A 23,957-nucleotide genomic window follows, 5' to 3' on the forward strand; every position below is an offset into this window, starting at 1 on the left:
CAGAATCTTGCATCAGCTTATATTTAATCAGGTATTTAAATAAGTACAGTGGGCCCTTGGCATCCATTGGGGCTTGGTTCCAAGAACCCCCATAGATGCCAAAATCTATGGCTGCTGAAGTCTCATTATACACAATGGTATAGTAAAATGGTGTCCTTTATATGAAATGGCAAAATCAAGGTTTGCTATTTGGAAATTCTTTTTTTGAGGGGAACATTGTGAAGTCATGGATGGTTGAATCCATGGAAAAATAATCCATAGATACAGAGGGTTGAGTGTAACTTCCTGAGCCCCCCAAAACTGGTGGAAATACCATTCAGCCACGATGAGCATAATAATGCTCCTTTTCACCATGCAGGGGGCAGTTAGTATTGTAGTAATAGTGTCAAAATTGTGACTAAGTACAGTGGGCCCTTAGTATCTACTGGGATTTGGTTTCAGGACCCCTCTTTGAATACCAAAATCAATGGATGCTCAAGTCCCATTAAATGCAATGGGGAGTAAAATGGTGACCCTTATATCAAATGGCAAAATCAAGGTTTGCTTTATAGAATTTACATATCTTTTGAATATTTTCATGCTGTGGATGCTTGAATCCATGGATATGGAGCGGTGATTGTAGTAATTGTGAATATGAAACATTTACAGTAACTATTTCATATTCACAGCCACTTCTTAGTCACAATTTTGACACTATAGCCATGATCATAACTTGTCCCTCAACCAACTTTGCCAAGCATCAACTGTATGGTGAGAAGGAGGGGTACATTCCTACCCATGATTAGAGCATGTTTCCATCAGGTTTTTCAGGGTTGAGCCAGGAGATGTTAGTTGGTTAAGTACTCAATTAAATATAAACTGATATAGGATTCTGGCCTGTATTAACATCTCTAATGGAACACCACAACTGGACTGTAAAGAATGTGGACAAAACTCCTCTTCTGTTGACTGAGCCAGAATCAACATATTTAGCTTACCTATTCAACTGTTATTGTACTGGGAATTTCTTAAACAGACAAGTCAAATGTTCCTTGCTACAATGGGTAGGGCAGATGGATGGCCCTGGGTTTCTCAGAGTGCAGGGGGAGCCTGTGAAATGTCATTTTAAAAATATGCTGTGTCTGAAAGCTGGCTCATACAATGTTGGCTAGAGTCAAAGCCCCACAAAAGTTACTTTTTGGGCTATGAATCCCAGAATCCCCATCGGCATGCTCTCGGTTCAGAGTTGAGTAGAATAAGTTATACTAATATTATAATTTTGAGACACAAAAAAGACCAGACCCTCGCCCATCAGCAAAAACAAAATTTCCCCCAAACCAGACAAATGGAAGCCATGAATAAAAGCTACTATTCTCCATTTCAGAGAGTTCTCTAGTTCTATGATTATTTTTCATGCTGGAGGCCATGGGTGGGCAACAGTGTGGGGGCCAAGGGCCGATTCTGCATGTGCTGCACCCTGCCCCCCAGTAATCCCAAATATCTCTAATAGCCTTTGCAATTTCTCAAAGCCTAAATGCCTCTATTTTCCTCTCAAAATGATGACAGGAAGTGTTGCATCACTTCCTGTTGCCATTTTGTGAGGCACCATTAGCAGCAGCTATTGGCTTCCATGTCAGTGGGGTAGTGAATCCATTCCAAATTTTTAGGCCATACAAAAAAAGTTTAAAAAAGTGATTTGGGGTGCTTCTGAGGATAGGCCCTGACATCTTGTATAGCACTTTTTAAAATTCAGACTAATAACATTTGAGCAGATTTGTTGCAACAATGACATGGAAAACTCCAGCCAACATTTGATAAAGAGAGTGAAACGTGGTCTGTGAGGAAGATAGAGGCTGTAGCAAAGGAGTGGGAAAAATGGGGCCCACACACTTGTCCATAGCCCACGGGATAATTTATTTTTAATTTTTTTTGCCCCCAAATGCCCTCCAGGAGGCAAGGGGGCATTTTTGCCCCCATGGGTCATTTTAGGGCCAGGATACGCTTTTTTCAAAACAGACAGTGAGCAGGAAGTAATGCTTGGGTTACTTTCTGTTTTAACAAAAGGCCTCTTTTAGGCCTAAAATGGTCCACAGAGGCCCCAACATGTGGCACAAAATGTCCCTATGTCCCCTAGTGGTTGTTTCAGGGCAATTTAAACAAAAATGGTGGTGGGGTGTCTAGCCTTCCAAGGTCACCCATGGTCTAAAGTAGCCCACTAGTATTGGACAGTTGCCCACCCCACGACATCATATAAAATCTCTGAATGGTCTTGAAGAAAGCTTTTGTACTGCCAATTTCAGGTGATGCAGAGGGATCATTGGGTTCAATGGCCCTGCCTAGTGGGATGCCTTCTTGACTGGACCCATCCCTTCCTTACCATTATTCCTGATGTCCATTTACTCTGTGTGCGTATGTGTGATAATTGTCTCGCAAGGACAAAAGAAGAATTCTCTTAGAGACGCATGCATGTGTAAGTCATGCTATGTATGGGCCCCCAAAAACTCACCATTGTGCAATGCACATCTTCTACTAATAGCAGCAGAAGCAGAGTTGCACAGACAGCATATTAATCTGTGTCTTGTTTTTGCAAATTGCACATTGTGCATTTGTGCTTGCACACTGTGGTTGTGCATCCTATACTGTGCACTTTGGTCATGCATCCTGTATGATGTTTTGCAGTTATGCATCCTATACTTTTCACTGTGATTCTGCATCCCATGTTCTGCATTGTGGTTGTGGGTCCTATATGTTGCATTGTAGTCTTGCATCCTATCCTTTGCCTAGTGGTTGTTCATTGGCACTTGGCAACTTGAAAAGGCATCGACATGTGTTCTGCAATGTTGATATTCTGCATGGGGGTTGCACAGTGTATCTCTGTGTGCAGATATTTGTGCTACATGAAAGGATGCTGGATTGCAGTTGAGGTGTGCAACAGATCTTGGTTTTCTTTGTTCCCTCTTGCTTGTTCACTCAGAGGTCAAGATCCAACATCAGTGTTGTAAATCTCCATTTGTGGAGTTGCATGCTTTTTGTGCTACATGATTCTTGAGCTGAATAGCAAAGTTGTGCAACTGAAAGTACAATGGAATGTACAAATGTGCACCTGAATGCATGAAATGTATTCACACTTCCTTTGACAACAGCATTGTATGTGCACCTCTGCTACCTTAATCATCCAATGAAACTGGATGCCATACATCAGACAAAAATATTCAACCACTTCCATTACGTACTTTTAAAGCACCACCACGAAATGTCATGAGATGAAGGGACTCATTGTAAGAGATAATACTGATGGATAAAATGGAAAGCAGTAGGGAAAGTGGAAGACTACAAAACAAATGGATTGATTCCATGGCTGCCCTGATTTTGTAAGACCTGAGTAAAGCTGTTGCTGACTTGGGCTCTATGAAGAATCTTTACAATTCGGGGTTTATTCTGCACAAAATTTAGATGCATTTTTGTGAAGAAAACAACCATTTTCTGTACCGAAAACAGCAAGAAACAATATTTTTTGCACAGAAAACTTTATGGCACACAAAATACTGTTTTCTGAGTAAAACAGCCACACCCAAATTTTGTGCAGAATAACTTCCAAACTGCAAAGAGTCTGGAAACTACAGACTTTGAAGTCTTTCTTGTCATAGGAAGAAAATTGCTAAAATTACTTATTGCTTCTTTCAAGAACAATATTAGCAAAGAATTATATCCTTATTTGGATGTCTTGCCTTCATGGGTTTGCCACAACTTGGTGCCAACTTGTCCGCAAATAACAACAACAAAGACCCTAACTGGATTCTGGCTAGAGAGGGGTAGGTGAATAGACAATGATAACAAAAAGGGAAAGGAACAAGCAGAGTAAGGAAGCTGCATAGATTTGCAGTTAGGGGTGCTACCATGCTGTGGGCCTCTCCAGGTGCAAGACCATGTTGACCTCAAAAGTTGGCCCTGAGCTCCTGAAAAAACTTGCAAAAAATTTGTTGCAAATGGGAATTTCTTTGTTTTGAGTGATGGAGATGTTAGGCAGTCACCATTCTCTCAAAATGTTGTTCTGGTGGTTTGGAAGCCACCCTCCTGTTAGTGGAAGAGGTTTTCTGTGAACAGAAGAACATCTTGGGATACAAACCACTGTCTCCTGTAGAAGAGGAGTGGATCCCCAACCAACTAAAAGACTAGAGACACATTTTATGTAGCCCTTTCAGCACCTTCCAGTTCTTAGAGCACTCTTCAGGATAGCAGCTTGTCCATGATGGGGTTGGTAAAGGAAAAATTGCTGAACATGTTTTGGTCCATGCTGTTGATGAGGGTTCTGTCTCCTAGTGAAAGCCGGGGCTTCTCATTGAGAAATTCCTTGTCGAAGTTGCTGCAGTCACCTGGGGATTTCTTTGAGAAGGAAAGAGAAATGGAGTTAGGAGCAATACGGAAATGAGGTAGCTTCTGACAAAGCAAGAGCTGCATTAAAGCAAGGGTGTGTAAAGTGTGTATAAAGCAAGGCAAAAAAGAGAGGGTGAATTACTTCTTGTGGAAGCTTTCAGGAATGGCAATTCCATTTTAAATAGATTACAACTCCCCCACTTAACACAGAGGTGGACATCTGCATGGAGCCAGTACCCACTCAGCAGGCATCAAAATACCCGTTTTCCTCTAAAGAGCAAAAAGAAGTGACATCATGTCAACTCCTATCACCGTTTTGAGAAGGACCTGGACAAAAACAGTGGTGCAATGTGAATTGCAGAAGGTCATTATGTCATGCTTAGGGCACCATATATACAGAACAAGATGCTAGGCATACTTTTTAAATTGTAACCACAGCAGGAACTAATTATTTGGAATGTTCCTGAGAACAGAAAGAGTAGCCAGTTACTTTTTAAAAGAAGACTCCCAGGCTTTACTTGTGATGATCAGTTCTCTTAACTGTGTAGAGGAGCAAAGAAAGAAAGCAAACAAACACAAGGCTGGTTCTTACCACTCTTGGCTTGAAGGGTGGATCCACGGCTCTCTCCTCCAGTGCTGCCCAGTTGATTTCTTGGAAAAAGGCGTGTTGGCGGATGCTCCCTTTGGCTCCCAGCCTCTTTTCTGGCTCTCTCACAAAAAGCTAGAAGTTAACAGATATAAAAACAATATGCTAGTCAAGAGACCAGCCACCCAACTACATACTAGATAAAGACTAGGGATGGTAAGAATATCAGACAATATTTTAAAAATGGTCAAAAACACGGGTGGACTTTGCTTTGCTTTGCGAAACCCTGACAATAAGAATCCTGGACTGATGAATTTTTTTTGCAGTTTGAGACCCCCAAACATACTGCATTAGAAGAGTGATGGTTTACAATAGTACATTGTTGTAAGGAAAATCCACACCTTCAACTACAATGAGGATTTTACCTAACCTGTGGGTTAAAAAGGAAGCAGCAGGGATATGGCAGATGATATCACCCTTGTTAATCAAAAAGTCACTGTGCTTTGACTGTGGGAACCTTGGCCCCACTACACCCATTGATTCTAGTATAGAGAAAATTGAGCTTCATATGAAAAAAATGAAGCAAAAACCCCTATAGGTTGAATTCCCCTATCTGGAATTCTGAAATCTAAAATATTCCAAAAACCAAAACATTTTTCATGAGTGGCTGAGACAGTTACACTTTTGTTTTCGGATGGTTCAGTGTACACAAACTATGTTTCCTGCGCAAAATTATTTAAAATATTGTGTATAAAATTACTTTTAGACTATGTATATAAGATGTATATGAAACATTAATGACTTTCATGTTTAGATTTGGATCCCATCTCCAAGATACCTCAGTATATACAGTCAGTCCTTTGTTTTTGTGGGGGATCCATTCCGGATTCCCCCCCCCCATGAAAATTGAGACTTGCTGATATTCAAGCCCCATAGGTTTGAATGGGGCGCATGCCCATGAGCACATGCAGGGCATGCATCACGGGGACACCCCATTGAAATTAATGGAGGTCTCCTTTCCATGAATATTCAAGACTGCAGATCTCAAATCCACAAGAACAGAGGGGTGACTATAAATGCAAATATTCCAAAATCTGAAAAAAACTCCAAAATCCTTAACACTTCTGGTCCCAAAAATTTTGGATAAGGGAGACTCAAACTGTATTAAGCCAGGAGCACATGTCACTAAACCCAGTCTTTCTCCATCCTGTCCCTTGACCTCACCTTTATTAAGAGGTCTCTTGCATCCTTGTCCAGCCAGCGTGGATAGAAGGGGCTGTCCATTCGGATTGATTGGAAGAGTTCCTCTTCATCCTGGCCATGGAAGGGCGACTGACCAATCAACATCTCGTACAGAAGAACTCCAAAGGACCACCAGTCGACCGAGGTGCCATATTTCTGTCCCAGCAGAATCTGTTGAGAAAGAAAGGAGATTTGAAGGAAGGGGCAGGGGGGACTGAAACGTAAGGATGTGCCAACTTATACCCAGTCATCCCATTGGTTGTTACAGCCTAGTATTATCTATTCTGATTGACAGAAGCTCTCCAGATTTTGAAGTAGTTAATCAGAGGAGCCTGGCTGTGTATGAAGAAAGGCCATTTTAATTCCCACCACTCCCAAAGTATGTGTATGTGTGTGTTGTGTGCCTTCAAGTCATTTCTGACTTATGGTGACCCTAAGGCAGTGTTTCTCACATAGTGGGGCGGGCCCCCCAGGGGGGGCGCGAGGCTCCGTAAAGGGGGGCGCAAAGCTCTGTTATGCAGAGGTGTACGTATAACAATTTTATAGACAAATGATACTATTTACAGTTGCGCGGGCGGCGCGAAATGTTTTCTTCTTCCTAGGGGGGGCATGACAGAAAATAATTGAGAAGCACTGCCCTAAGGTGACCTGATCATGGCAAGATGTTTGGAAGAGGTTTTCCATTGCCTTCCCCCGAGTCTGAGAGCATGTGACTTGTCCTAGGTCACTCAGTGGATTCCGTAGCCAAGCAGGAATCAAACCCTGGTCTCTAACGTTCTTAGTCCAACGTTCAAAACACTATGCCATGTACTGCTCCTCATGAGCATAATTCCATTAGCTGGAATGGAGGGAGAGAAAAGAGAATCACTCCCCACCCCATTCATCAGCCTAGTTGGGACCAATGGCCAGAGCCAGACTTACCATTAGGCAGCAGATTTGGCACATCATCAAAAGGCAATAGATAGCTACTTAGTTATTAGTTTTACTGAGGGGCAAGAGAAGAGATGCTTGTGAGGCTTTCTGCCTCATTTTGACCTGGGTGAAGGGTGGATGGCTTGTCATTTATTGATCTACTTCAGACAGCAAATGTTTCAGGCTGAATCTGTCAATGATATTCTGCCCCTGGTCAAGAGCTTCCATTAGGTATCATGACTAATAGTCAATAGCAGAGTCTGAGAAACTTGCTTTTCAGGATGTTGGCTGGGGATTCTGGGAGGTGTAGTGTAAAAAGAGCAGCATTCCCAAGTCTGGGCTATGAGATACCATGAGCACAAATTTATACTTACCTCCGGGGCAATATAATCAGGGGTTCCACAGAATGTGCTTGTCTTAGCATCTCCAAACATGTTCTCTTTGCACATTCCAAAATCAGCAATCTTGATGTGCCCTTCCTTGTCTAAGAGGACATTGTCAAGCTTTAGGTCTCTGCAAGGTAAGGGAAGGTTAGGTCTTTCCTTTCAAAATGCTGTTCTAGCTAAACACAGTGGCAGGAATCCTGATGGTGCCATGCACCTGTGTAAGTTGCTTTACATACACGGCTGTAGTTTTTAGGCAATTGTGCAAGGCATGATAGCAAGCTCATTGCTGGATAAGCAGCATTCCAGAAGTGTCACCATTTGTCTCCCGTTCAATACAGAGCTAAAATTACTAGCTCACAACTATAGATTACAAAGAGGGGCAGCACAGAGAGGAGGCTGGATTTATTCTGGTTACAAGCAACATTTAAATGAATCTTTTACTACATGCATCTTGTACACAAAGGAATCTGGTTGCACCTCAGGCTAGAAATTTCTTTTTTCTCAGGTTGCATCTGCATTGCAGAAATAATGCAGTTTGACCCAGCTTTAACTGTCATGGCTCAGTGCTATGGAATTCTGTGAATTATAGTTTGTTGTGGCACCAGAGATCTCTGAGAGAGAAGGCTAAATGTCTCACAAAACTACAGTTCCCAGAATTACACAACAGGGAGCCATGGCAGTTAAAGTGATATCAAACTAGATTATTTCTTCAGGGCAAATGCAGCCTTAGTCTCAAAGGTACTATAAAATCCCTTTGCACATTGATCTAGAAAAGCATGGCCGTGCCTTTGAATTCTATGTACATCTTGGTTTTTCCTCCCCTCCTACATATACAGACTCTCTTTTTCTTTTGGAGCCAGTTATCCCCTCTTCCAATTTTCAGAGAATCTCTACACTTTGAGGCCAAACACATTACATATGTTCAGGATTCTTCTTTAGGATCATCATCCTACCTGTAAATGATTCCTTTGGAATGAAGGAACTGTAAGCCACAAATGATTTCAGCAGCATAGAACCTGAAAAATAAAGATGCATTTATTTCCCCCTTTTCCCTGTTGGACTGGACTGCAGGTCTACTGAGTCCAGTTTCTCACAATGAACAGACACTGAGGACACCCAAAAATAGGGCATGCAAGCAACAGCTTTTCCTCCTCTCACAATTTTGAGGTGGACATCCTCAAAGAAGGGTAGTTCCATATTACTAGGGCAGCATCTACACTGCAGAATTAATGCAGTTTGACCGCTTTAACTGCCATGAATGCAGTTTGGAATTCTGGGATCTGTAATTTTGTGAAATATTTGGCCTTCTCTGTCAGAGAGCTCTGGTGCTATATCAAGCTACAAATCAATAAGATACAAATCTTGATTGGAGTCCCATCAAGTGTCCTTTAGGAGATCATAGGAGTCACTGGGTGAAACTGTGCCCATCTCGGCATCCAGCTCCCCCAAACTGGCCACCTTTGATATGTTGGACTACAACATACAGCTCACAAGCCCCAGCCAGCTATTCTAAGATGGCTAGGAGGTTCTCAGAGTTGTATTCCAACATTATTAGATGACACAAGGTTGAGGGAGGCTGCTTGACATCCAAATGTCACCTTCACCTGCAGTTTTCTCTCCCAGCTACAATGAATAATTTATTTCGAGTAGCTCTTCAACCTAAACAAGTTTCTAAAATGGTTGCAATATTGATTTTTTTAAAAAAGAACTCTTCCCTTGTGGCACAAGGACCTAGTTTATTTGCTCAGTCCCTCTGGTTGTTTATGTCTTATTCCTTTTTTTTTTTTTTTAAATCCCTTTTGATATTGGGTTTTGTTTTGGTTTTGGTAGTGTAATTTAATTTAAAAAAACTTGCGTTCCACACAATATCTTGCTGGGTATTCAGAGATGATGACTCTCCTGTAATATTCATATCATGAATGGGATATTTGAAGCAGAGTATGGCAAAGTTACATTTTGGGACTATTTATCTGAAGTATTTATTCTTCAGTCACAAGGCTCTCGGAGTGAATACCACTCCCTACTCTCAGAGGATTCTAGTTAGCATGGCCAATACATCTCTGCCCACAGGACAAAACAGACAACTTCTTACCTTGCTCTGCCAATGTCAAACTTATGGCAGATCTGGATATGAAACATCAGGTCTCCCCCATTGAGATACTCCATGACAAAGAAGAGGTTTTCCTAACAAATGATACAGATTGGTTTATCATTATCTATTATCTGACGTTTAGTGGCTTGAATTCTATTCTTCCTATTAGAAGAGACCCGTTCAACTGATGGGATTGATTCTGTGGCCTTGTTCCCACTATGGTATAAACCAGGTCGTGATTCCAAATGATCTGGTTTAAACCACTATGCTTCCCACTTAATTTGAAACACTGAAGCAATTTGGAAAGGGGGGGGGGGCATGGTTTCTACCCATTTAACCCAAGTTTTATCAATTTAACCCGTGTCAAAAAGACACTGGCAAAATGGGATGTTTTTTGGGCTGAATCAATTTATTTAGAAATAAATCAATTCAGCCCAAATGGAAATCAGGTGGATTCAAATTGGATTCGAATCTGTCTTGGTTCCCACTGGCAGCGGCTTCCCCGGTGTCCATGCCTGCTCCATCCTCAGCCCTCCATCCTCCCAGCCTGCCTCTCTCCTTCTGCCCCAGCCTCTCCTCTGCCCCTGGTATGGCCAGGAGGACGGAGGAAGGCATGGTGGAGAAGCTACGTCTGTTGCTTCCTGCACCGATTCTTGAAACTGGCACAAACACAGTGGGAACCACGCTGTTTGCTGAACCAGTTTCAGGAATCGGTGCAGGATGCGAATTAAGAGGTAAGTGGGAATTAGGCCTGTGTTGGCTCACCATTCAACAACTACAGTAATTCAATAAATTTACTCTACTTGGGAGACAGCATAGTGTAGTACTTTGAGCATAGGGTTCAATTCCCTGCTTGGCCATGGAAACCTGCTAGGTGACCTTGGTCAAGTCACACACTCTCATCCCCAGAAAACCCATTGAAAACCCCATGCCTTAAGGTTGCCATAAACTGGAAATGACTTGAAGGTACACCACCACAACAAATTCTACTTGGACTAATTCCATGATGGGCAAAGTGTGGTTCATGGACTTCATGCAGCCCTCAGGCTAGAAACAAACATAAATACGCACTTATATATTATAAGCATCAATACACATATATTATAAGTATTAGAAGTATAATTTTTTAAAAACATAACACTTATAATATATATGTATTTGTGTTTGTTTCTAGCCCCTGAAGGTTTTTTCTCATTGAGGCCAAAACACATTGGGCTTTTTAAAACAGTTGACCATTTTAGAGCATGTGGAGCTTGTCTCCTTACCATTTTTCTAGACCTGAGCGGGGCATACATACCCACACTGCAATCTGAAACTCGTTTTTGTCTCTAAATACCCCCTCTTACATTCTCTAGGGGCTCTGGGGGGCAGTTTCATAATGTTTTAGGCCCCTGGTTTACTTTCAGCTTACTTCTGGTTTTTAACAAGGACATTTTTGGACCTAAAATGGCATGGCAGGGTTTAGAATATGGCAATAAAGAAGGGGTTATAAAATGGCTCTTGGGGTCACATGCAGCTCACCACAGGCCACACTTTGCTCACCCCAGTCTAGATTAACATTATCGGCTGTATTGTTTACCACTGTCTACTGTATTGTCTCAATGAACTAGGAAAAATAATGTTTACCTTTGTTTGGAATGTACAGAAGACGTGGGTGAGAAATGCATGCTCCCAAGCCAGTGAGAGGACTCGCTTTTCAACCATGGTGCATTCGACATCATCATCCATAAGCACCACTTCCTTCTTCAATGCTTTCAAGGCGAAAAACTGGTTGGTGGCCTTGAGTTCAGCAAGGAAAACCTGGAGCAAAAATCTTCCTGAATAAGCAGGGTGGTATGAAATTTTGTGATTGGGCAGGTGGGCAGGAAAACGTGGTTCAATCCAGTTTTTTTTCTTCTCCAAAATGAGTTGAAACCCCAGTGTCTGCATGGCCTGATCTCAAGGTGGGCAGACCACACAGCATGGCATCAAGGTGCCCAGCTGGGTAATATTTTGTTGTTGTTGCCTCCCCACCATGCATGCACACTATTGCACAAACACACTGCCAGCGACCTTCAAGTACCTCCCATATCCACCCAGGTTCCATCTGATTGCATGGCTGCCCCTCTGATCGGTCACACATGTGATGCTCTAACAGTACAGGGCATTGGTGAATTGTCGTGCAAGTGATACATTGGCAAAGCACAATCATGGAGCTTCCCTCTACATGCTCCCTTCACCCCCCGCCCCTTGGACTGTTTCATTTGTGTATGTGTATTTACATCCATTGGAGTTGTTGCACTTTCATTTCTTTGCTTTGCTACAGCCCTGCAGTGGCATTGGGCTTTTCATATGCAGGCATGAAGATGCACTTTTTCCAGGCAAAATTCGAGCATTCCAGCTATTTTTTGCTCCAGTTTTTGCCCCAGAGTGTGGCTTCATTTCAGTTTCCAGCCACTTTGGAGGTGTGTATCATATAAATGCTTGAAGCTGCTTTATTTTGCCCTTCAGTTTCACTCCATTGCTGGGAAGATGCTAGGAAAGAGTAAAATCAGGAAACATGTGCCAAATTGAGCATTCTTAAGCATTTTTGACTGGGTGTGTAGTGATATGCTGTGCTGTATTTCTTGTTCATTATTAGTATCTATGTTTTAAATGGGTTTAAACTGTTTTAACCATGTTGTTTGTTAAATAATACTATTATTTGAATGTTAATTTTTTTAAAAAAAGCATGTAGTTTTTAAATAACATAATTGGTCCTTGGTATCCACTGGGATTTGGTTCCAGGATCCCCCATAGATAACAAAGTCTGTGGATGCTGAAGTCCCATTATAAACAACGGTATAGTAAAGTGGTGTCCTATATATAAAATGGCAAAATCAAGGTTTGCGTTTTGGAATTTATATATTTTTTTAATATTTTCAAGCTGTAGATGCTTGAATCTGTGGATAAAGAATCTGTGGATAAGGAGGGCCAACTGTACTCTTATTTAATTCTTTTTTAACTTTTATAAAATAAGGCCCAGTACAGACGGTGTGAAAGCACCATGCTGGGGTGAAAAGTAGGGCTGGGGAGCGCGCAGAAACTGCACGCTTCTCAGCACTACTACGTATGGAGGGCACCATCTTGGTATGGTGCCTTCCATACACAGCGCACGACAGTGCCATCATGTGCACACCTCATCTAAATGGTCCAGCGCGCACCTGACGGCATTGTGCCGCTGGAGGGCACTTAGGGTGCCCTATTTGCAACGTGGGAAGGAGCTCCGAAACTAGATTGCCGTGGGAATGAAGCCAGGGAGAAACGGCCGAGTGGCCCCTTTCTCCTCTGGCTGTGCCTGTCAGGGTTATTATGGTGTCCATGGGGCCACTTCCGCGTGGCCTGGAAAAGTGTTGGGTTGGAGACGCTGCCCTGCCTCCAACCCGGCAAGAAAAGAGGCAGCTGTGGACCGCCCTCTTTTTGTCAGCTCTACCCTGCCTAAGTTTTTGACCTGCTCTTGTTTTAAATTAATGGACGCCACCTTGGGTCCAACCCCAAAAGAAAGGTGGGGTATCAGTTCAATAAAAAAACAAATAAATATGTATATTTATATCTCTATATTTTTTATGTAAACACTGTTTTAAAAATCAGGTTTCTAGTCCTTATGTTTCCAAAAAAAAAAAAGGTTTTAAAGTGGGTGAGCCATGTATAATGAAATCTTCAGAACAGACATTTCTTAACATTTACTTTAAGACGTAAGAATATAAGCATAGTGAGGTGTGCAGTGGTAGAGATGGTGATCAGACCCACAACCAAGCAGCCAAAAGGTGGACCATTGGCATAGCCTCGTCTCCCCCCCCCTCAATCCAAAGTCACTAGAAGACTCAGAATAAATTCAAAAAAGCAGAATAAATTTTGTCAAGTAAAGAAATATTTGTCAAGTACAGTGAGCTCTTTCCATTCACTGGGGTTAGGGCTGCAGGACCATTGTGAAAGTGGAAAAACCACAAATAATAAAAATATTATTTATTTTATTTAACTTGAGAAAGCACCTCTCTGTGAATCTTTAGGTCTTCCAGAACAACTCTATTGTCATCATCTGCCATAGTTGACAATAGAGTTGTGCTGGAGGGCTTACTTCTGGCTAATGTTGATCATAGAGTCATATTGGTGGAAACTAGAAATTCCTAGAGAGAACATATTAATCAAATCTGTGAATAATCAAATCCACAAAAGTCAAAGCTGCAAATGTGGAGGGCTCACTGTAAAAATTTTGTCAAGTGGGATTTACATATCAAATTTTCTTTCAACAGAATCATTCCTCCAAGGCAACTACAGAATCATGTAACTCACACTACTTAGCCCTGAAGTGAATTGAAATTTGATAGCTGTGGAGAAATTTCTTTTCTCAGGGTATATCCACATTGCAGAATTAAAGCTGCTTGACACCAATTTAACTGCCACAACTCTGTCCTACAGAATCCTGGAATTTATAGTTGGGTTACACACCAGACTCTCTGACAGATCAATCTGAATACCTCTCTAAACTACAAATCCCACGATTCCACAGCCATGACCATTAAAGTGTTTTCAAACTGCTTTATATCTGTAGTGTGGAAGAGCTGTAAGGAAGTTCCTGATTAAAGAAAGATATTAAGAAAGGCATATTAAGAAGCACAAGTAATTTTCCAATGACTTTTACATTTGCTACTTACCTTGCCAAAGCTCCCTTTCCCCAACATTTTGTGCAAGGTAAAGTCATCTATAGTAAATTTTGGCAGCTCTGGGAGGTCTTGTCTTGGTGCAGGTTCTGCTGAAGAATCGGGACATGTCACATCTTCTGCTGGGGTTTCCCAGGAAATTCCTTGAGGCTCTACAATGGATCCAAGCACATCCACATCAGGCTGCCCCCCTAAAATTGGTTGCCTGAGTCAGAGCAGTGAAGAGTGCTCCTGTCAACTACCCAAGTCAACATGCATAGTATCCCAAACTGGGTACTATTTTGGTAAAACAAGGCAGAGAAACCCATCAATCTTTTAGTGGCGGCTGATAGCTCACAAGTCAGTGAGATGACGAATCCTCTCGGGATTTCAGGGGCATCACAAGGTGTGTGTGTGTGTGTGGGGGGGGGGGTTCAGGCGGCACCAAGTGACACTCACAATTGCTCTCCAAAGATGTTATTGCTTAAACAACCTTATTGCAGAAACAGGTTGTGGTGTTTGCCTACATCCCTTTCAAATGTTCAAGAGATGGTGTGAGTGGGTCAAAGCTCAGCGGGAAGAGAAAGTAGCAGCCACAGGTGTTTTTTTTTTAATTTTTAGTTTTAATTTTTTTAAAATATATATTTTTATTTATTTTTAATTCTTTTATAATTTTCTTTAAAAACATAACATTAACCAAATCCACACTTTAACCCCATGAAACAATGTACATGTAAATACATTTAGGCTGTGTTTATGATATTGTAATTTAAAGATATAGTTTTTGTGGGTTTTTCAGGCTATGTGGCTGTGTACTGGAAGAATTTGTTCCCAACGTTTCACCAGCGTTTTGCCAGCTTTCTTCCAGAACACACCATATAGAATCCTTAGTAAAGCCACATAGCCTGAAAAACCCACAAAAAAATTATGGATGCCAGCATATAATTTTGAATTTTGCTAGTTGTTTATTTCACAACTATTGCTATTATATTCAGTGATATTTAGAAATTATGATTTACTAAAATTAGTACAATTTTTTTTTACTAAAGAGTCTATATGGTGTATTATTAGAGAAGATCAATGGTGTGTGCATGAGTTACTCCACTGGGTGGTGCCAATCCTAGAGCTGCTACCTGTGGACTAGAATAATCAGGTTTTGATGCTCTTGATGACTGCCCTAGAATAGATGGAGAGAAGAGATCCAGCTCTACTGGGTTGGATTAGATGGGGTCTAATCCAGCTCTAAGATTGTATAATTCTATATAAATGAATAAAATGACGACGACAACAATAACAATGCAGTCTGGAACAGCATCCAGGATGTTCCCTTTTTTGGAATATAATTCCCAGGATGCCCCAAGCAGCATGGACAACATAGTCCAAAAACTAAGCTTTCCAAGCTTTGATGCAGAAGGGAATGTCTGTCTTACAGGAAGCTACTAAATAATAATGGAAATAAAGCAGTAAAATTTAATACCTTTTTTCCCTATGGGAGGTGCTGGCACAGAAGGGATGGATGACACATCTTTCTCAGGGAAGATGATTTCAACTGGCCCCTCTCTTAAGATCTGCTCTGGGTCATGTATACTTCGAGCCTGGCTCAGAGAGAAAAATGTGTCAGTAAAATGCTGCATGGTTGTTTGAGCATTGGTTTGCAACTCTGGAGATCAGAGTTCGAATTCCTGCTTGACCATGAAAATTTACTTGTTGACCTTGGGCAAGTCACACTCTCTCAGCCTCAGAGTAAGCCACAGGCAAAGTCCCATCTGAAAAGTCTTCTTTCCATCTGAAAAACCCTATCTAGGTTTTAGACTGAACATTAAAAGAACTGTCTAAAGTGATGACCCTTATGCCCTCAATAGCATCAGTCCCTTGGATAGCTCCTTTCATGTTCTTGTTAAAACCCAGGGGAGATCCATCTCACATTGACATAAAAACCATCAGCCACCCCTTGATATAAGAAAAAGAAGTCTGAGAGGTTTGAAGGATGAACTGGGAAAGAAAAATGGTAAAAAGGAAAAAGCTATTCATGGGGTCATAATGACATTTGTTGCAGAATGAGTGCAACTAGTGTGTGTGTGTGTGTGTGTGTGTGTGTATACATAGAAAGAGAGAGAGAGAGTTGTTGTGTGCTTTCAAGTTGTTTCTTGAATACAAAATATGGCAGCCAGATTGATCACGGGAACTTCTAGGAATGACCATATAACACCGGTCTTGAAGTCCCTGCACTGGCTGCCTATTAGTTTGCCTATTAGTTTCCGGGCAAAGTACAAGGTGTTGGTGATTACCTTTAAAGCCCTACATGGCTTGGGCCCAGAGTACTTGAGGGAACACCTTCTTCCCTATTGTCCGTCCCGCACACTAAGGTCCTCTGGAAGAAATCTACTACAGCCAAAAAAATCTAGGCTAACATCAGTTTCCAAGGGGGCCTTTTCTATTACTGCTCCTAAACTATGGAACGACCTGCCGGAGGAGATCCATCACATTCCCACTCTGACAGCTTTTAAGAAAGCACTCAAGATGAATCTCTTCCGGCAGGCCTTTCCAACTTAGTTACCCTCCCCAGATATAGAGATATTGTCCCCTCATTTGTCTATTCTTCCCCGCCTATGTTTCTGCCTTTTTAAAAATGCTTTTAATGTTTTTAATGTTTTTTATACTATTATTGTTTAATTCTGTTTTAGTACTGGGTATGGGGGGGCGGTAGGTCTGGGGTTTGATTTTTAACTCTATTGTAATTGATGTATTTTATTGTTGTAACCCGCCCGGATTCTTCGTGATTGGGCGGGCTATAAATTATTATTATTATTATTATTATTATTATTATTATTATTATTATTATTATTTCTGATTTATGGCGAACCAAAGGTACATCTATATGGGGCTTTTTTGCCAAGTTTCTTCAGAGGGGCTTGCCATTGCCATTCTCTGAGGCTGAGAGAGTGTGACTTGGCCAAGGTCACCTAGGGGGCTTACATGGCTGAGCTGGGATTCAAACCTGGTCTTGAGAGTCATAGTCCAACACTCAAAGTATTATATGTACTACATGTGCGTGTGCGCGCACGTACACACACACACACACACACACACACACATATTCTATTAGTGACATACACATACGTAAGTTGCGCTATGCATGTGGGGCAAATTATTTTCCAAACTGGCAGAACCAGAGTTGTGCATATAGCAACACTGCCCATTATGGTTATTATTCATTGCATAGTTGCACATTGTACACCGTGTGGGTGTATTATACTTCGAGTTCCACATTGCACATTGTACAATGGCAACCAGTGCCTGACATGTGTTGTGCCATTTTGCTTTTCTGTGTGGAGGTTGTGTAGTGCTGGTGCAGCCTATCTCTGTATGCAGATATCTACGCCAGGCAGAGGGGATGTTAGACTGCAGCCTCTGTGTATGAAGACCAGATCTTTAAATGTGTACAAGTTGAGTCTCCCATATCTGGAATTCTGAAATCCGAAATCCAAAAACCAAAACTTTTTTCATGGGTAGCTGAGATAGTGACACCTTTGCATTCGGATGGTTCAGTGTACACAACCATTCTTTCATGCACAATTTATTTAGAATATTATGTATAAATTTACCTTCAGGCTATGCTTGTAAGGTATAAATGAAACATAAATTAATTTTGTGTTTAGATGTGGCTCTCATCTCTAACATTATGTCTGTATATGCAAACATAGATATTCCAAAATCCAAATAGTCCAAAGTATTTGAGATAAACGAGATTCAACCTGTATTTGTATCTTGGTGCTGGTGATAAAAACATATATCAAAAAGCAAGATGCACTGCCACTTTCCTATGACTATTCCTAGTCCCACTTAAAACCCATGCTTGGAAAATATATTCTTCTTTTTTTGGACTACCACCCCCCGAATCCCCTGAAGAGAAGGTTTGATGAGCATGTCAAAACATGATCTTGCTTGCTTTCCCCACCCACCCTCTTCTCCAGATCTCCAATACTCTCTCTTCACAAATGTTCCTGGAAAGTTGTTCCTGAAACATTTGATATCTTGGGAAACTGGTACAGTTACCCCACCATATTCACAAATTCCTTATCCACAGGCTCAATCAGCCACGGTTTGAATATATATATATATATATAAAAAAGTAAACCTTGATTTTGCCATTTTATATGAGAGACACCATTTTACTATGCCATTGTATTTAATAGAATTTAAGGATCCATTGTTTTGTTATCCATGAGCAGTCTTGGAACCAAACCCCAGTGGATAACAAGGGCTCACTGTTCAGTGCAACATCTGTAGGCTTTCCATTTTTCCAGTCTTGTGTTCCTACCTGCTGCCTGCTCTCAATCAGTGCCAATGCTTCAGCCATAAGTTTCTGGTTGACGCCACAGAGATTTGCCACTTTCGTTTGGCATTTGTGGTGGACGTTCATGGTGCAGGCTGCAAGGAAGACATTTTGTCAAGAGGTGAGGAAATAGGCATGCCCAAGTTTGCAACACCCCTCCCTTTTTGAGAACTGCTACAGGCTGCTCTGGTTTTAAATATTATAAGCTATGTTATAAGTAGAGAGCCAGTGTAGCGATGTGGTTTCAGTGTTGGACTATGACTCTGGAGACCAGAGTTCAGTTCCCAGCTCAGCCATGAAACCCACAAGAAGATCCAAGGAATGGTTACCATTAACTCGAAGAGTCATAAATATAGCAACAAATTAATTAAACAAATTAAACCAAGGCGGGCCCAGTGTGGCACTGTAGTGGTAAGGAGTGAATTGCATCTTCTGGAAGCTTCCAGAAGCAGTAATTTCTCTTTGAAGTAATCTGCAAGTCTTCCTGTGCTCTTGAATACTAAAAAAGTGAATTTTCATCCACTTCCAGGTGGGAGGGTCCCCATCGGTCAAAGCCAACTGGACAGCACACACAATGACTCAAGGGGTCTCAGCAGGAGACTGGCTTATGTTAGCACTATGCCAACTCCAGTTCTTTAGGTTAAATCTTGACATCTTTAAGATGACATGAACCTTGTCCACTGCCAACCCAAGCTTGTTCATTTCATTTTTAATGAAAACAGGTTTTTTTTACACAGGATGGGCAAATTCAGTAGATCCAGGGGGGCAATTTCTCCCTGCAGGAGCCTGCCATAAATCACATTCCAACCTGCAGCTCAACTTTAGTAGCAAATCACATTATGAGATTTCCCCTGCCTTCTAGACTTTCGCCGCCAAGTAAAAACATTTTTATGCTGGCAGGCTTTCTGTACATAATGCATAGCAGGGTGGTTTTATGGAGCAAGTGGTTTTTTAGTCTGTTTTAACCTGAGTATATTTTATATGATTTTATATTATATTTTATATTGTGTATATTTTATGTGATTTTATATATGGACATTGTAATTGTTTGAATTTTATAATAATTTTAAAGGTTTTATCTGTGAGCTACCTTGAGTCCCTACAGGGAGAAAGGTGGGATACAAATAAAATAAATAAATAAAATAAATTAATTGTGTGTCTTCAAATCATTTCAGATTTATGACAACCTTACAGTGGCCCCATCCTAGAGTTTTCTTGGCAAGATTTATTCAAGGGAGGTTTGTCATTGATTTTCTCTGAGGCTAAGCAGGTATGGCTTGCTGAGCAGTGATTCGAACCCTGGTCTTCTAGAGTCCTAGTCCAACACTCAAACCACTATCCCACACTGGTTCCAAACAATGCAATGCATGGATTAAATCCCTCCACCTTCTACTGTCACATTAAGTATCAGGCCATCCCAACTGTTTATGTGAGCTACATTTTTGGGAAGCAAAACAAAACTGACTGTTAGATACAAAAGTACATTTAAGCAGAGATGGAAGGGTTGCTTTTTGAATCAGAGCTCCCAGAATCCCCTACTGGCAGCATAGCCAATGGGGCTTCTGTCACTTTTCCAAACTCTGCATTTACCAGTATATGGTCGTTGGCCCCGAGAGCAAGAGGAAATACTTAGACTCACCTTCACATTTCAAACCCTGCCTTGTGAGGCCCCACAGCAGTGTTCCACAGTGGTCACAGAAAGTGGGGCTCTTGTAATTGTAGACCTTAAACCGGTGGGGCATATCAATCTTAAACCTCTCTTTGTGGAACTGAAAGAAAGAGAAATGGCCTAATGTGCATTCAGTTCCCACAGAAACAGAGTGAAGATAATCCAGCATCCAAAGCTGCTATTCATCTTCTCTGGTACTGTATATTTATCTTTTCTAACATATATTATATATCCCCCCTTCCTTTATGCTGATTTAAATGACTTCATTGTGTTAGCTGGAAGAATTTGGGATCTGAAGTCGAGGGATAATTTTTCCATGCAATCTTCAAAGGTCTCATCTGGTGCAGTGAAGTCTTTAACAGTCTTCACAACAAGCCTGTAAAGTAGGTCATAGTATATTCATTTTCTAGATTAAGCATGGACATATATTGAAGGTTATGATTATTCATGGGAAACTGGAACTAATTCAGATTCTGAACTTGGATGCAGACAGTTGAGTTAAAGTCTCCCCACCCAGCCATGACAGAAAACTATAGCTCTTGGAGGACTGTGGTTTCATTTTTTCCTATCTTATCTACCTTACAAGGTTGGTGTGAATATCCAATAGATAATACCATATTCAGAAATATGAATATATTAAAGAACACAGCTGGGAAAAGTTAATTTTTTGGATGATACAGTGGTGCCTCGGGTTACGAAATTAATTCGTTCCGCGGCCGCTTTCGTAACCCGAAAAGCCTTCGTAAGCCGAAATGCCATAGGCGCTAATGGGGAAAAGCCGCGGTTCCGTTTAAAATAGCGCCGAAGTTTTTTCGTAACCCGAAAAAACATTCGTAACCCGGAACAATAATTCCCTATGGGATTTTTTCGTATCCCGAAAATTTCGTAACCTGGGTATTTCGTATCCCGAGGTACCACTGTAATTCCGAAAACCCACCAGCTAGAATGGCCACTTAGAATTGTGGTATAGAAAAAAGTAATATTTCTATACTGTGCTAAAGAAGCAATTCTAGAAATATGTGTTCCTTGAACCCTATGATCGTAGACACAAATCTAACTAGGTAATGAGCCACTGTGCAAGCCAAACACACATTTTTGTCATTATATTTAATCCAGTCTTTTGAAATTCTTGCCAGTGGGTGCATTTAACCATCATAAACTGTCCTCCAAAATTTCATTCAGATGCTTACCATGGTTTCTCTGCTGTTGATAGCTGATCCTGTACATTTAGCAATCACTTTGTCAATGCATTTCTTGTGAATGGCAGCATTGCATTCTGCAGGAGAAAAGAGAGAGGGTTCTTCAAAGTGCTTCAACGTGGCAAAGGACAACAAAAATAGCCAAAATTTTGCTCCCTAATTGCTCTGTACATCTGAGGAAGTAGACCAAGTCTATGAAAATGTATGCTACAACTTGTTTCACACAGTCTCAAAGGTGCTGCAAGATCCTTTGCATACTGACTGCTCCCTAATTATTAGAAATGTTTGCCAGCTTCTCAGAATGGCTCCTTAGTTACAGAGATGTAACTCTCATGAACCATCATGAAGTAACTATCAGATGTAACTTAATTATAGAGATGTAACTAACGTCTAATTGGCAGTAACTATCAGATGTAACTTAATTACAGAGATGTAACTAATGTCTAAATTGCCAGGAAGGTACCAAAGCTCTTGGACAGAGAAGGCTAAATATCTCACAAAACTACAAATTCAAGAATTCCCTAGTACTGAACCATGGCACTTATAGCGATGTCAGACTGCATTATTTCTGCAATGCAGATTAGACCTAAGCAACGTTTCCTGACCTCTCTCAACCCATCTTAAGAACCAGCAACTAGACCAAGCAAAGGAGGTTTGTTCATCTTCTTGTCAGAGCAGTAAAGAGAAAGATGTTTCCACTCACTCTTGTCAGTGAGCGAGGGTGTGACAAGGACTGGCAACGCAGGTCCTGCTTCTGATTGTCGCAGTTTTCACTGGTGCAAGAAGGCTATAAATGTCATCCTCCTTGCACTTTCTTTGGAAGCTGAATGTACCTCATTTGCCTGATCTGGCTACTGGCTCTTAAGGTGGGTTTGGGTAGCATAGTTTTACAGTAAGACTAGAGGGCCAGCGTAGTGGTTTGAACATTGGACTATTACCCTGGAGACTTTAGTTTGAATCCCAGCTCAACTATTGTAACCTCACTGGGTGACCTTGGGCAAGTTGCACTCTCTCAGCCTCAGAAGATGGCAATGGCAAACCCTCTCTGAAGAAACTGGCCAAGAAAAGGCAAGGAACAGGACAATTCCTTATTTTACACAACACAGCCAAAGATTAGTATTTTTGCACAGCAATCCTAAGCAAATCCTATTGAAGTCAATGCGGCTTCTCCTCAGGTCCTTTCTTATAGGACATTCTCCCAGGAGCATAGGATTTCAGCTTTAATTCCTATTTATGTTGGTTAAATATAATTTGAAGTGACAAAACTCTTATACAATCATTTGGAGAGCTGGATTGTACTTTTGTATGTGTTTTGTTTGCATGGCTGGTGGTTATTTTTTAATTTAATTTTAATTTTTTCTCCTTTCTCAGACTTTTCAGTATTATTTATTATAGTATTCATCAGCATTATCATTAATGTAACATAACACAGTCACTTACGCCTGCATTGATAACCTTGTTTGTTAAGACCCCTGGAAAACAGAAAGAGAAATGTGTCATATTAAATACTATACAGACAACTTTGCCATATACATTTGAGAAATAATGATTTTTTAAAAAGCTGAAAGAAAACAATAAATCAAGACAATGGGTTGCTTTAGTCACAGACAACATATTTGTTATTCTGTTTACTTATCTTGAGTCTGTATTCGCTGCCTGGTAAATTGATGTTCTCTAAACAAATTTCAAGACAGCAAGTTCAAATAATCACAACTGCAATAAAATTACAGTCCAAGAAAGAAAAGACAAAGCCCATGTCAGAAAGGCTAGTTTAAGAAGAGAGAAAGGAAAGACATAGCTCTATAAAATACCTACATTTGAAAACTGGAAGAAGAGAAAACATGACAATCAAATTGCATTCTTTGAGCACTGGACACATAGTGCTCACTGAGTTATTTTGTCTTTCTCTCTCGAGGTTTTCCCCCATAATTTCTCCCCACCAGATTTTTCTGCAAAGGTCTGGGTTCCAAACAAGGCAATTGATTCCTCCTCCTTATGGCTGGGGAGTGCCATTTTTTTGCTACAACAGCAAAAGTACAGCTAGCTCTCCATATCCATGGATTCTGCATCCATGGATTCAACAATCCACAGATTGAAAATATTAAAAAAAAATCCTAAAAGCAAACCTTGATATTGTCATTTTATATAAAGGAAACAATTTTACTATGCCACCAAATATAAAGCATCCACAAAATTTTGTATCTGCAGGGGATCCAGGAACCAAACTCCAGCAGATACCAAGGGCCCACTTTACTTACAAGTCCAGTGACAAATCCATTCCACATTTTAGAGAGATTTAAACATATCCTCCAAGATGCTAAATTGCTTTTTAAAGTGATTTCTTATGTAACACAAAAGTCATACCCTATAAATTATTACAGTGCAGATTTTTTTACTCCTTTCTTCTCTACTTTCCTGTTATTCCTGTTTAGCACTGATAAGTAGACAGCATAAAAATGAAAGATTCTGCTCAAATTAGCCCAAAGAGTGCCTAAAATTGCCAGGAAGGTGAATTTGAATACTA

General features: G+C 40.9%; 1 protein-coding gene across 3 annotated transcripts in view; it reads right to left on the reverse strand.

Annotated features, from left to right (window-relative positions):
- Positions 1-514: 514 nt before the first annotated feature.
- Positions 515-23,957, reverse strand: part of PRKCQ (protein kinase C theta) — a 60,808-nt gene continuing 37,365 nt past the window's right edge. For all 3 annotated transcript variants that reach the window (XM_042470326.1, XM_042470325.1, XM_042470327.1), the window contains 13 exons: positions 22,874-22,905; positions 21,425-21,510; positions 20,205-20,334; positions 18,551-18,660; positions 15,707-15,824; positions 14,245-14,402; positions 11,198-11,371; positions 9,572-9,663; positions 8,433-8,495; positions 7,468-7,606; positions 6,164-6,352; positions 4,946-5,074; positions 515-4,362 (listed from right to left, as the gene is read on the reverse strand). In XM_042470326.1, coding sequence (XP_042326260.1) covers positions 4,207-4,362; positions 4,946-5,074; positions 6,164-6,352; positions 7,468-7,606; positions 8,433-8,495; positions 9,572-9,663; positions 11,198-11,371; positions 14,245-14,402; positions 15,707-15,824; positions 18,551-18,660; positions 20,205-20,334; positions 21,425-21,510; positions 22,874-22,905 — 1,576 coding nt within the window. In that variant the 3' untranslated portion in view covers positions 515-4,206. The remainder of the gene's footprint in view (positions 4,363-4,945; positions 5,075-6,163; positions 6,353-7,467; positions 7,607-8,432; positions 8,496-9,571; positions 9,664-11,197; positions 11,372-14,244; positions 14,403-15,706; positions 15,825-18,550; positions 18,661-20,204; positions 20,335-21,424; positions 21,511-22,873; positions 22,906-23,957) is intronic.

The sequence above is a fragment of the Sceloporus undulatus genome, chromosome 5 (assembly GCF_019175285.1).
Source record: "Sceloporus undulatus isolate JIND9_A2432 ecotype Alabama chromosome 5, SceUnd_v1.1, whole genome shotgun sequence".
Classification (NCBI taxonomy): Eukaryota; Metazoa; Chordata; class Lepidosauria; order Squamata; family Phrynosomatidae; genus Sceloporus; species Sceloporus undulatus.